The following is a 13,038-nucleotide window of genomic DNA, read 5'->3' on the forward strand; positions in this document are numbered from 1 at the left end:
CACCTGCTTGTGATTACATAAAGAAACTGCAACGTTCATTCCCGAGGGGGCTAGAACTAGTTCTTAGTGGAAAAGTCTTACGCATTACAAGAGTCAGTGGCACTACAGAGGGCCACAGTGCACAACCAGATACGCAGTGTCTGTGGGGCTGACATCTCATGCGGGCGCTGATAGGAAAGAACTGTAAAAGGATCCTGGCCGGAGAGGGTGCTGACGATGAAAACAAGGCTGAGAAAGGCGACTGTGGAAGGTTGGAGAGGAGGCAGGGAAGAAATGGGGGCAAGACTATGCTGGACGCACCGTTCCTTAGGCTTTTATCTTGTTAAGCACATGAACATATTCCCTACATAAAATATAAACATCTTTAAGTGAACATTACAAAAGAACACTGACCGCGGACCTCAAGCCGGAGCCTGGACTCCATCAGTGCCCACTAAAGGCGGCCGTGTAAGTTAAACTTGGCTTTGGTTTCCGGTGAAGGGCACAGCCCCACTCTGCGACGGAAGAAGCAGACCTCCAGGCCTTCCGTGGCTTCTGGGCCGCCTGGCCAGGCAGCCCGCTGCTTGGTTTTCATCAGAAGAGAGCGGCCCTGTGTCTCACCCAGCCCTCCTGGAGCCAGGGGGACGGCCAGGCACATGGGCCACTCCCGGCAGCACCAGGCCAGCGTGGGCTCTGCACGCCTCTCCCAACAGGAGCTGCTTTGTCACAGGCTCGCCGTGGGCACTGGGCAGCCCCAGTCAAGATTCCTGACCTGCTGAACAAGGCTCTGTCACCCTTGGCTCCCTTCTCCCTTCCTGCGCGTCCCTCTGTCCATTTTTCCCTGGCCTGTTTCTCACGCACTGGCATGTCCGGCTTCTGGGTAAAGAGCCTTGGAAAAGGACTCCTTTGGCCCCTCTGCCAATAAAGCAACTAGCAAAACTTGGGCCACTGGTCTGTGCTCTGCTGGGGGGACGCCAGCAGGGGCCAAGCTAACTGGCCTCTCGGATGGTCCCTGGGTGGGCGCGCCATCTCCTCATGCAGACAAACATCCCCAGGTCCCCGGGAGGAAGCTTGGGAAGGGACCCCTGAGCCCATGCCCCGTGGGGAGACAGGGTTTTAAGGGTCCTCATCTCCACAGACCAAACTAGCCAATTTTTTATTCTCCTATACAAATACGTTTAAAAAAAAAAAAAAAGGTAAACCACGTTCTACAAGAAATCCACGAAGCTCATCAACAAGAATAGCAGTGAACGGTTACCGCACGTTACTCTGTACCAGGCACCTGTTCTAGGCACGTGACATGCGTCCGTGCACTTCATTCTCTCTGGGTCCCCGAGAGGGAAGAGCGTGAGGGAGGGGCGAGGATCATCTCTATTCCACAGAGAGGGAAGTGGAGACGCCTGCCCGAGGTTCACAGGTAAGTGAGACACTCAATGTCAGGGTCTCCCGTCTTCCGGACTCATGCTGAGTCAATACAGACGGCCATGAACAAGGCAGAGGGGAAGATCACAAGTCCAAGCACAGAAACCAGAAGGCAGGAAGGCAGGCCACTAGCCACACCGCACCATTTACACAGTCGGGCTGCAACTTTGGCTCCACGCTGCCTGCCAGGCCAGAGCACCCACCTCCCTGGAGAATTCCATGTGGTGTGGTCAGCTCTTCCCAGGGTGCCCCGGGGGCTCCTCCCAGGGTGGACAGGAAGCTATCCACTGCCACCTTAAGGCCGGCACGGTGAGGCCGGCAATGCTCATTTCCCCTGCCATGTGTTTCTTTAAATTTTTCAAAATTTATTTTTGAGAGAGAGAGAGAGAGAGACAGAGTGTGAACAGGAGAGGGAGACACAGAATCCAAAGCAGGCTCCAGGCTTGAGCTGTCAGCCCAGAGCCGGACGCAGGGCTCAAACCCAGAGATCATGAGATCGTGACCTGAGCCGACGTCGGATGCTTAACTGACTGAGCTGCCCAGCAATCTCCGCACCCCGCCCCCACCATGTCTTTCCCTGGGTGGGGAGGGAGCTGCCAGTGGGGAAGTGAAATTCGGGACTGGCTGGACCCTGGGGTGAACAGAAATCTACACTGTTTCTTTGCTGCCTGAAAACCACACATCAGTGCTTTCTCTCGTGCTTTTCCTGCTTGATTTTTCACATAAATTATTCTTGTCAAACAAACAAACAAAGGCCCAAGTGGCCGTAATAGAAGGCCCAAGTGGCACAAGAAACTCGAAGGGCAGCAGAGCCAGGATGATGGTCAGGATTGTGATCCACGGAGCGAGCTCTAGTGGTGGAACAACCTTCAAGTTCAGATCTTGATGCGTCTTTGGCGGTCTGGGTACCTGAGCAAGAGGTACCGTTGTGACAAGTGAGAGAACAGAGGTCCAGAGGGCTTCGGTAGCTGTTGTGCCAGGGGTCTGCACCCAGGTGCCCGTGGCCAGGCCCATCCCCTACAAGTGAGGGCACTTCCCAGGAGACAGAAAATGACCTCACTTCACAAGTGCGTGTGGCACCCGTGCCCCGCCGTGGGCGTATAAACTGGCACAACCACTCAGGAGAAGCGTCTGGCATGGGCCCCACTCCTGACCTTACGCGCGGGCACCCAAAGAAGAATTGAAGAACATTCACGGAAGTTTTAGTCCTGAGACTGGAGCCAACCTAAAGGTCCATCGACAGGAACACAGGTGCAAGAGCTCAGGAATAGCCCGCAACGAGGCAACGGATGCGCCCCAGCTACCCCCACCGGGATCTGGATCTCACAGGCCTGTGGCCGACGGACAGAAGGGCAGCGCCCTATGACTCCTTTGTATATGAGACGGCAAAAGGAACCTCTGGGGTGAGGAGGCGGGGCAGGACACAGGAGGTGGAGGGGACCCAGGTGGGGGGTGCTCGGGCACTTCTGGGGTGCTGCTGTGACCCCATGCCATGCACGGTCCAGGTGGGATCACATGGGTGGCCCAGCTGGTGACGTTCAAGGGACGCAACTGCTCCCTGCACGTGCCTACGTCTCAACCGTTAAACATGTGGAGAGACACCCAAATCCATTCGATGTATTTCAATAAATGATTTTCTTTTAAAGCAGCTCACGTGAAGAACACAGAAGTAGATTCAAAAACAGGCTGGTCTGGGCTCTCCCTACATGTAGAGACACAGACCTGAACCCACAACACCTGCTGGCCCCTCAAGCCAGGGGCGCAGAGGCTCCAGGGTGGCCCAGACCCCATCCTTTCTCCCCAAGACCTTTCCAGAACGGGACCGAGGATCTCTGTGGAGCCCCGAGCCTCTCTCCCTGCCCCTCAATCCCCTCGTCTGCGGCTGAATCTGGAGGCCGGTGGTGCAGGCTCCCCACACCAGGGCCTGCGGTGCGATGGCCGGAGGGCCCCCAGTTCTTGCGGGGACTCCTCTCCCCTCGCCTGGGCCCGCACAACAGCCCCCACCCCGCTTTCCAGCCAGCCGCAGGGCAAGAGCTGCTTGTGAACTGATCAGGTTTTGAAGAATCACACAATGAAAGGACACCTAAGGCGGCCTTCTGTCAAAGGCGCCACCCCCCCACCCGCCTGCTGTGCGGGATTCTCGCTCTTCCGGTCTGGCTTCCTCTGCGAGGAAGGAAACCCCCTGGTGGCCGCCTCCAGCCTCCCCGTGGTCCATGTTCCGAACGCAGCCGGTGTGATGGAGCGATCGTGTCGAGAGGTAGATCAGATCCCACGGCATGCTGGCAGGAACCCACCAGGGCTGGCCCGCTCCTCCGACCTCCAGCCTCCGCCGCCTGCTGTGCCCGCCGCCCCAGAGCAGCCTCTCTGTTCTCTCCGTCTGAGGGGCCGCCACCACCCTCTCCAGCCACGTTCCCGCTCCTGACCTTGTGCAATTCCCTCCACGGCCTTCTCTCACCCTCTGAAATACGCTGACTTCCTTACATGCCAGCGTCTGTCTCCTTTACCCAAAAATCACCCCACGCAAGCAAGGACTTTGCCTGACTTGTTCACCTGTGTGACCAGGTCCCAGGACAGTGCCTAGAACACAGTAGTCAACCAGTCACTACCCAAGGCGGGGAGGGGAGGGAAGGAGGGTCAGGATGGAGGGGACAGCAGGAAGGAGGGAGGCTTATGGGCAGAGAGGAAAGACGAGGGGGGAGCAAGGGAAGGAGGGAAGAATTCATTTACTGCTGCTGTTTTCCAGGCAAAACCGGGGACTTTCGAACAAGGAACCAGGCACAGAGGCGACCAGACGACAGAGAAGAAACAAGGGTGTGTGGGTGCAAAGCATCCGTTTCAGAAGGAGCGAAGGAACGTGCCTGGTTTGGGTGGAGGAGGGCTGCGTGTCCCCCTGGAATGTCACTCCTTCTGCCAGCTCACAATGAGACTGTTTGAAACTGTCCCAAGTCCTTGGAGCGCGGAAAGCAAAAGCGGCACCTCGGAGTTCCAAGGAGAAGCGGGGGCCAGACAGACTGTCGAGGTGCAGGAATGCAGTGTGAGAAGGGGAGGATGACAGGCAGAAGCATGAAGAAGAGGCAGCTGAGACGCCCAATGAGACACTGCACCATTCGCGGAAGGTCAAGCACAGCCTCACATGGGCTTCCGGGGAGCAGGGTCTAGGGGCGCGGTCAGCTCCAAAGATGATCTGTTTGCCTTTGGACCCGAGTCCGCGGGGCACCTCCTCCTTTCCTAGCTGGAGGCACCCCCCTTGACCCTCAAAACACCGAACTCCAGCTCCCACCAAGTTTCCAAGGAAAGTGTGCTCCGCCAAAGTCCCAAGGCGTGTGGGAAATAAATACCCAGAGCTCACGCCGCTGCGGTGTGTACGGTCAGGGATGTATTTGGGGGGGAGGCAGCCTTCCAGTCATCGCGACAAGGACAGAGCGGGAGCTTCCGAACCTGGGACGTCTCCACCCAGACTAAAGAAATGCCCCAGGGATTCCAATGTACCTGGCAGGTTTCAACACAAAACTGACCGAGAAGTCTGAATCCCACATCCGGAGGCCAACAGTGGACTCCAGCAGGATCTGCAGGGGAGGTGGGGGGTGGGGTCTGAAATCTCAACAAGTGAGGAGACAAAACTGCCGGGAGCTACAGTGGCGGGGTGTTCGGGGCAGACACCGGGCACAGCTGGCCACACCGGTGCCTCCGCCCTGAGCGTTGTGGGCTCCGGGGAGCCTTTGGGCCTATGCCGGTCACACACTGAACATCTCGCCGGCAGCCACCTTGCTGCCTTTGGGGAAACACCCAGGTCGAAGTCATTCTGTTGCCCTGTCATGCTCTGACCCCACGCCAAGCCAAAGAATTCAGGCATATGGGAAAGGACAGCGCCAGGCTTCTGAATTCTGAAATTCCTTCGTGTTATTTCCCCAGAATGTTCCAGGCCCGCCATGTCGCACAAGCCCAGACATTCTAGTCACAGAGAGTATGATAAAATGCAGTAGGACCAGCACCCCCTAGAGTTGCATGCTCTCTTGTGTGTGACTAATTCTGGGAAGTACTATATTCCTCGCCTTAGAGATTTATAATGTCCGCTAGTGCAGTAAAGGCTCTGAGAAGTCCTGCAGTAAACAAGTTTAAACAACAACATCTACCTGGTTTTACAGATTTTTTTCAACTTTTTAAGCCTCGGAACCCTCATTTCAGAGAATAGCTCCTAAAATCCTATGGGATAGGGCTTGTGCAGAAAGTGCATAAGAAAAGGCTCCATCAGGAGAAGCAATTCCTCCTCACTCACCTCTCCGAGACATCCTTAGAGCCGACTCAAGTTACTGACCTGCCAAGAGCTCACTTTCACCATGACTTTGAACCAACCTGTGTGCAGAAAGGCACTTACGGGGCCCTAAAGGGTCTCTGTTCTCAGTTGCTTTGTCTGGAACATGGGCTTCTGTGAAAGCAGGAAGCATCTGTGTGGGTCGGGGGTCACGATGGACCCTTGAAGGTGAATCACGACCACCTGGATACTGATAGCTTCCCCAGGAGCCAGGCCACGGACTCACTCGCCGTCTCTAACAGAGATGGGTTTGTCTGTAACTGGATGACGGGCAGGTGGGCGGGGCCGGCACATTCCTAGCTCTGGGAGACTAAACCAACCCCGACCCAGCGTCAGCTGAAGAGTTACCGCGCCTGCCCAGGCCTCATTTATTTATAAAGCACCTCATCCCTGACACACGCCCCCAAGCGCATGCGTGGAGGGAGGTCTGGTTACAGCTTTCATCTGTCAGTTCTCGTTAGGCATTCTGCATGAACTGCACTTTCTATGTGACAAACCCCTTTCAAATAAGCATCCGAATTTTATCTTAACCATTTGGGGTATAAACTCCTGAAGGACAGATCGCACTTGGGTCTCCAAAAACCGAGCGCAGTGACTCCAACTCAACCTGTGTTTGATTATTCAGGATTAGAAAGATCAATTATTAACACAGCAAGAGCCTGAGGTCAGCCTTGCTGGGCGCGTGGGGGCGGTTTGGCCTTACGCTCAATGGCCCTGGACATCTCTGCTTGAGGTGTTTGGGGGAAGTTTTTGATCGAGAGAGGAGGCAGAAACTACGAGAAGTCCCAGAACCAGACCCCCCAGACGGTCAAACCTTTGCATAAAGTAAAAGTCAACAATCTCTGAGTCAGCACCTGAGAATTCCCACCAAAGAAGGGGCTGATGCTTAGTACCTAGTTTTTATGACCACGGTTGGGGCCATTTTGAAGTTTTCTGCCGTATTTCCTACTGCTTGGCTGGGCTCCTGAGAGTACGCTTTCCTACGTGATTGAGGTTTCGGGGTATATCAGACGCTACCGCCTGTAAAATGTGAGGCTGGGACTGTGGATGGCGGCCAGGGGTCTAGGTTTTCTTTCCACTAAGAAACTCACACCACCTGCTTGCTTTTCCCTGGTGCCCCGCCCCCCGGGGAGGCTGAGTAGCCGACCCCGCCCCCTCTGGTCTGCAGCGGCACCTGGCTGATCCCAGACAACCAGCCCCCTGTCCCTGAGATCACAGACCACGGTCATGGTCACAAACACGGCCACTCCTCTGCCAAAACTACACCCCCCGCCCCCAACACACCTCCAAACTCCCACAAAGTCTCTCTGCCTCTTTTCCTGCGGCCCAAGCACCCCAGCAGCCCGGCTCACCACAACGGAAGCCCCCTGTTTCCGTCCTGTCAATGCGCGGCTCTGTTCCACCCGGAGCCTGCCTGCAAGCCCCCCCTTCATGCTCCACTTTCCAGTGAGCTTGCTCCTTCCCCTGCTCCGCTCCTCTCCCCCAAATACACAAAAGAGGGCTATCAAAGCAGCACTTTTTTTTTTTTTCCTCCATGGGAGTAAAAGGTTAGCCTGCCTTCCTTTCTGTTTGTCTATTCTTGGTCTAAACTTGGCGATGGAAAGAGAGTGGAAGGGATCAAACTGCCCCAGTTCATGACCCGGGGGACGCTCCTCCGGCCACAATCGCCCTCATGTGCTCTTTCTGTTGTAGTGGTTATATGGAAACATCTAGAACTCTAGGCAGCCACCCCAAAAGGCCTGCTGGGAAAGGACTCCTGCACAGAGTTGAGTGGGGCCTTAAAGGTCATCTTTTATCCAACCCCCTTAAACAAAAGAGGGGGCCACGGAGTCCCGAGGGGGTGAGGGAAGACACCCGGCCTGCACAGTGAGCTCGCTGGGGTCGGGGGTGCTCCGGGGCCCCGTCCTCACGGGCAGCAAGGGAAACAAGCATCTTACCGTCATCCAAGTAGGTCTGGTCCAAGTTCTGCTCCTGCTTAATTGTCACTCCCGTGGGTAATACTTCCTTTTGGTCACTGGCGGGGGGTCCGTTTTTGGCGGCTCTCTGGCTGGTGGCATTCTGCTGCTGAATGACCGTGGGGTAGGAGCCCGGGCTCAGCCTCTGACCCTGCCCGGCGGGGGGCGGGCCGGGCCTGGCGGCGCCGGGCGCGAAGTTCTCGCAGTACATGATGTGCTGGAACTCCTGGGGGCCGCCGCAGCGCAGCTGCTGGCCGGTGGGCGAGTAGTGGATCACGGGTGAGGCCTGCTGGCTGGCCGGGGAGGAGTGCAGCAGGGTCGACCCCTGGCCCTGGGAGCCGGCATGCACCAGCACGGAGCGGTGGGCGTCCGCCAGGGACAGCGGGGCGGCCATGAGGGCCGGCTGCTGGTAGCCCAGCAGGCTGGGGCTCAGGCTCTTGCTCCGCTGGTACAGGACGGCCGCGGGGTTCTGCTGCTGGCAGCGGGCGTCGGGGGGCGAGAGCCCCGAGCGGAACTGCTGGCAGGGCGCCATGGTGGCCACGAGGCACGAGGGCGACTCGGCCACCATGGGGTGCTGTGGGTAGTAAGGCTGGCTCCCCAGGGCCCCGTGGGCCGGGCTGCAGATCAAGGTGGGGTCATACTCGTCGGTGGGCTCCGTCTTGATGGCCGGGACTGTGGGGGAGAGAAAGAAGCACACAGGGTGCACCCTTCTTAGCCACAGGGGTGCGCAGAGGCTTAGTGGGCTGCGGCTGGGAGCGCCCCCTCGGGAGTCCAAGGTGACAGCCGCAGACCCTTGGGCTCTGTCATGTGTTCGCCTTGGACAAGAACCTCCCTGTGTGATGGTCTTAAGTCAGAGATCTTGCCCTGCATGATGATCATGAGCCGTAGGCCTTTCCAGGAGTGGGAAGATGGCTGGGAGGTGGGTCTCAGCCCTGCGAGGGCCGCGGGCTTCTCCCCGGGAGAGAGCTCGGACCTCCTCCGGCAGTTCACATGCGCCTCTCTCCTACTCTGCCCTCCCGAAGAAAATCGTTAACATTTGTTGAAATCATTCCTATCAGCTTGCTGTGAGCAGCACTTTACATGCATTTGATTTCTGTGAATCTTATAAAAAAAAGGTGCCACTTGACAGATGAGGAAACGGAGGCTCAGAGAGGTTGAGCCACCTGCCCAAGGTCAACCAGCTGAAAGCAGACCTCACGTGCCCTCACTGCACACCTGTGCTGCCTTTCAACACCCAAGGGCCCTCAGAGAAGATTCCTTACCTGGGTGGTAGGTAAAGTGCTGAGGCTGACTCCGTTTTCTTTTCCCGTTGATGACGTAGAAGTTGACCTTCACCGATGTGCGGATGTGCTTGTTTCGATATTCAGGGATCTCAACGAAAAGCATGTTCTGGAAGGAAGGCGCTACCGTTAACTGCAACAGTGTCTACATTTCTATACAAGGCCTCCAGCACGCCAAGCCAGCCCGTCTTAAAGGATCCAAGACACGTTCCATATGCTGACAGGCAAAATCCTATCTACAGGAAACTTGACCTTTTTGCCACAGCAAAGAAAAGCTGCCACTTAGTCCGTCAAAGTATATTATGGTGACCCAGTTACATATCAGAGGGTCTGGTGCTCAATAAGTTGTTCAATTTATTTGTCAATTCAATACCTACTGAGTGCCCGTTAGGTCCAAAGCTCTGGGACTTTGATGAAGGAGGAAAGGAAGGAAGGAAAGAGAGCAGAGGGAGGCGGGAGGGAAGCATGAAGGCGCTCGGTCACCGTGTCCGCGTGCTTACGGGCTGGCTCTTGTCTTTATCCACCGTGGCTCCCATCTCCCAAATCTGCTGCCCATCTGGAAAAATTTTGAAAAGACACACTTTGAAGGAACTATCAGAAACCAAAGATTTTTTTTTGACATTCTATAAATAACAAGTGCCTTTTATTTTTTTAAATATAGTCATTGTCAAGTTGGCTTCCATACATCACCCAGTGCTCATCCCCACAAGTGCCCTCCTCCATGCCCATCACCCGCCTTCCCCTCTCCCCCCACCCCCATCAACCCTCAGTTTGTTCTCAGTATTTAAGAGTCTCTTACGGTTTGCCCCCCTCCCTCTCCTTAACTATTTTTCCCCCTTCCCCTCCCCTATGGTCCTCTGTGAAGTCTCTCCTGATCCATATATGAATGGAAAAAATAGGGTGTCTGTCCTTCTCTGCCTGACTTATGTCACTTAGCATGACCCCCTTGAGTTCCAAGCAGTTGCTACAAACGCCAGATTTCATTCAGAAACCAAAGATTTAAGACCACAACTCGTCACCTTTTATTTGTCTTGGTTTAACGTGTTAGATCATTTCAGCAAGGTACATATGTGTGTTTGCGTGATGCACATCTAGTTGAACATACATGTCTTTTATCTACATAAATGGAATGCATGTTGACAGTAGAAAACTGGGCACCAGTAGAAAACAAGGAAAAGAATGGAAATTGCCCATCATTCGATTGCTGTTATTTTCCATGGTTTGAATGTCCGTATAGCTTTCTTTTAAAAACAGGTCGTATTGTTATACGTGATACTTTATCCTTTGTTCAACCAAAGACCGTTTCCAAAATGTCCTGCATGTGCCCAGACTGTCACGGGGCCCCACTACAGACACCTGCTGTCCCAGACATGCCTTCTTGATTGTCTGAGAACACAGGTGGCTTGCGTGTTCTGTCTCAATGTCCTGGCTTGAGAACCCTTGAACAGGGTGGACAGGAGCCCCCCTCCCCCACTTTTCAGTCAACTGCCTGCATTTCAACGTGACTCATTACCATAACGGAGGAGAGGTTTTGCTCAGGAGTGAGCTCTCCTTCCCTGGAGAAGAACACTAGCTCTCCAGTTTGGGACCAACAACTTGGGCCAAACAAAACTCTGCATTTGCAAATAACAGATTTCTTTTTCTGACCACCTACATTGGCCCTTGGGCAGTTTTCGGCTACAACAAATCATTTCCACAAGTGTTTCCAGGGTGTTTTGTGGAATGCTGGCTCTGAAGGATATTAAATGGGTTTGTGAGCATGAGAAACACATTCTAAAGCTAATAAGCATTTGGAAAATGCTGAGTCAATGTCAAATGGGTTTCTTTATTGCAGGACCTCTCAGAGCCTTTAATCTGCTCATGTGCAGTGTAACTCTCCAAGGTGGGCTGGAGTAAGTGACACGTCCCAACATTTGGCCACAAAAACCCTCTCCCCTGTCTTAAGCACAACCATTAACATCTTCTGTGATAGTTTAGATTCTAATCCATAATGTCTTGGCTCTTAAGGTTTGCCCAAATAAATGTGGTTTCTAAGCATTATCTGAACTTCCTGCTGGAGAATATATTTCCCAAATTAATAATTAATAAAGTCCTGTGATTGCTACCCATGCTGATACATATAATTTTTTTAACATTTATTTATTTTTGAGAGATAGAGACAGAACACAAGTGGGGGAGGGACAGAGAGAGAGGGAGACACAGAATCCAAAGCAGGCTCCAGGCTCTGAGCTGTCAGCGCAGAGCCCGACGTGGGGCTTGAACCCACAGACTGTGAGATCATGACCTGAGCGGAAGTAGGACGCTTAACCGACTGAGCCACCCGGGCGCCCCGCAATGTAAATGATCCTAACAACGTACGAGCAACGAGCTAGCCGGAGCCCTCTGTAACTGTTAAGTCTGCAGGTCTTGGCCTTATAGTTCTGGTAGATGCAACTCCTGAAATGATTAAGGGAGACCTGGGTTTATATCAAAAGGGAACAGGAAATGGCAGTCATTGTACCAACTGCCGCCATGATGGGAGGGGCCAAGCTAGAGCCACGGCCGTCTCCCCAACACCAGAGCCACCACGTGCCTGGCAAACATCTCACGTCTGAGTGTGTTTGTGCCTAGGAGTCGGCAGCCAGAGTCCGCCACTGCGTGAAAGAAAGCAAGAAAGGACAGGTGGACGGACATCAGGGAATTTGAAGTCAGGTCATCAAGACAGGGCACTTTCCGTGTGACAGCCCTGGACAGAACGAGACACAAGAAATTCTCATCCCTTTGTCAAAGACAGGTCAAAGATCACGCACCAGAGGCGTAGGTCCCCCCCAGGGGTGGTTACAAGTGAGGCATGGTCCTTGTCACAGGTGCCTTCTTGGGGCGCCGGGGTGGCTCAGTCAGCTAAGCGCCCGACTCTTGATTTCAGATCAGATGATGATCTCACAAGTTCCTGAGATCGAGCCCCACGTGGGGCTCCGAGCTGACAACACGGAGCCTGCTTGGGATTCTCCCTCCCTCTTTCAAAAATAAGTAAATAATTTTTAAAAAGGTTCAGGCCCATCTTCTCAAACCCTGCCCCACTCTGTTCCCCCTGTGCCTCCGGATACCAACTGAGCAAGCCCAGCCCAGCCTCGAAGGTCCTGCACGACCCGTTTCAGCCTCTCTAGGCGCCTTTTGGACCACCCTGCCCCCCACAGAAATAACAGCTTCTGTTTATGAGCACTGTCTGTATGCAAAGCGCCGCTCCGAACACCTGGCAGGGGTGGACTTGTCTGATGCCGACAGCAACCCCGTGCCGCAGGCCTGATCGCCGCCCCCATCTGACAGGTGAGGACACTCAGGACCAGAGAGGCAAAGGCAGCAGCCCAAGGATGCCCAGCTATCCGTTGGGGAAGCCAGATGGGCAGGCATTCCCGGAAGCCGTCTTTCGAGACTCGGCGGTGGTCCCTCCCAGGACAGCCTCGCCACGGCTCCCATGGCACCCCGGGCAACCCTCACCCCCTCTGTCACCATGCAAGCGTGCCTCTGCCGCGCCCATTCTTTCTCCAGGACGACCTTCGAGGCCTCGCCTTCCCCATTCCATACCCACACGCTCAGCCATTGGTTGGCGCAGCAGGAATTAAGTGGCCGCAACAAATGACCGTCACTATGTAAGTACGTGCTGGGGCAGAACGCCTCTTCCGAGAAGGCGCAGGTCCCTCAACAGGTGCACGGATCGGCGGGACGCGCTGCATACATCCGGTGAGACAGCATCCAGCCTCGGAAAGGGAGCAGATTCTGGCACACGCTACAGCGCGGACAGACCCTAAACTCACAGTGCCACGTGAGACGCCCGACGCAGAAGGACAGATGTCATGTGATCCCACGTGCCCGAGGCACACAGAACAGGCGGACTGAGAGACAGAGAGCAGAAGGCAGGAGTCCTGAGGCTGGAGGTTGGGGGGCGCTATTGTTTAATGGGTACAAGAGCTTCTGTTTTGAAATGCCAGAATGTTCTGAACATGGGTAGTGGCAATAGTGGTGATGGCACAAAATACACTGAATGTGTTGGATGCCACCAAGTTATATGCTTACAAACGGCTACTATCCTCAGTGCTATGATATGCATATT

The 13,038-nt window shown here is 54.7% G+C and overlaps 1 protein-coding gene across 4 annotated transcripts in view; it reads right to left on the reverse strand.

Moving 5' to 3' along the window:
* NFATC2 (nuclear factor of activated T cells 2) overlaps positions 1-13,038 on the reverse strand; it is a 117,282-nt gene that overhangs the window by 32,543 nt on the left and 71,701 nt on the right. For all 4 annotated transcript variants that reach the window (XM_029916615.1, XM_029916614.1, XM_029916612.1 and 1 more), the window contains exons 6-8: positions 9,449-9,504; positions 8,931-9,057; positions 7,651-8,340 (exon numbers count right to left, since the gene is read on the reverse strand). In XM_029916615.1, coding sequence (XP_029772475.1) covers positions 7,651-8,340; positions 8,931-9,057; positions 9,449-9,504 — 873 coding nt within the window. The remainder of the gene's footprint in view (positions 1-7,650; positions 8,341-8,930; positions 9,058-9,448; positions 9,505-13,038) is intronic.

Source organism: Suricata suricatta, chromosome 12 (assembly GCF_006229205.1).
Source record: "Suricata suricatta isolate VVHF042 chromosome 12, meerkat_22Aug2017_6uvM2_HiC, whole genome shotgun sequence".
NCBI lineage: Eukaryota > Metazoa > Chordata > Mammalia > Carnivora > Herpestidae > Suricata > Suricata suricatta.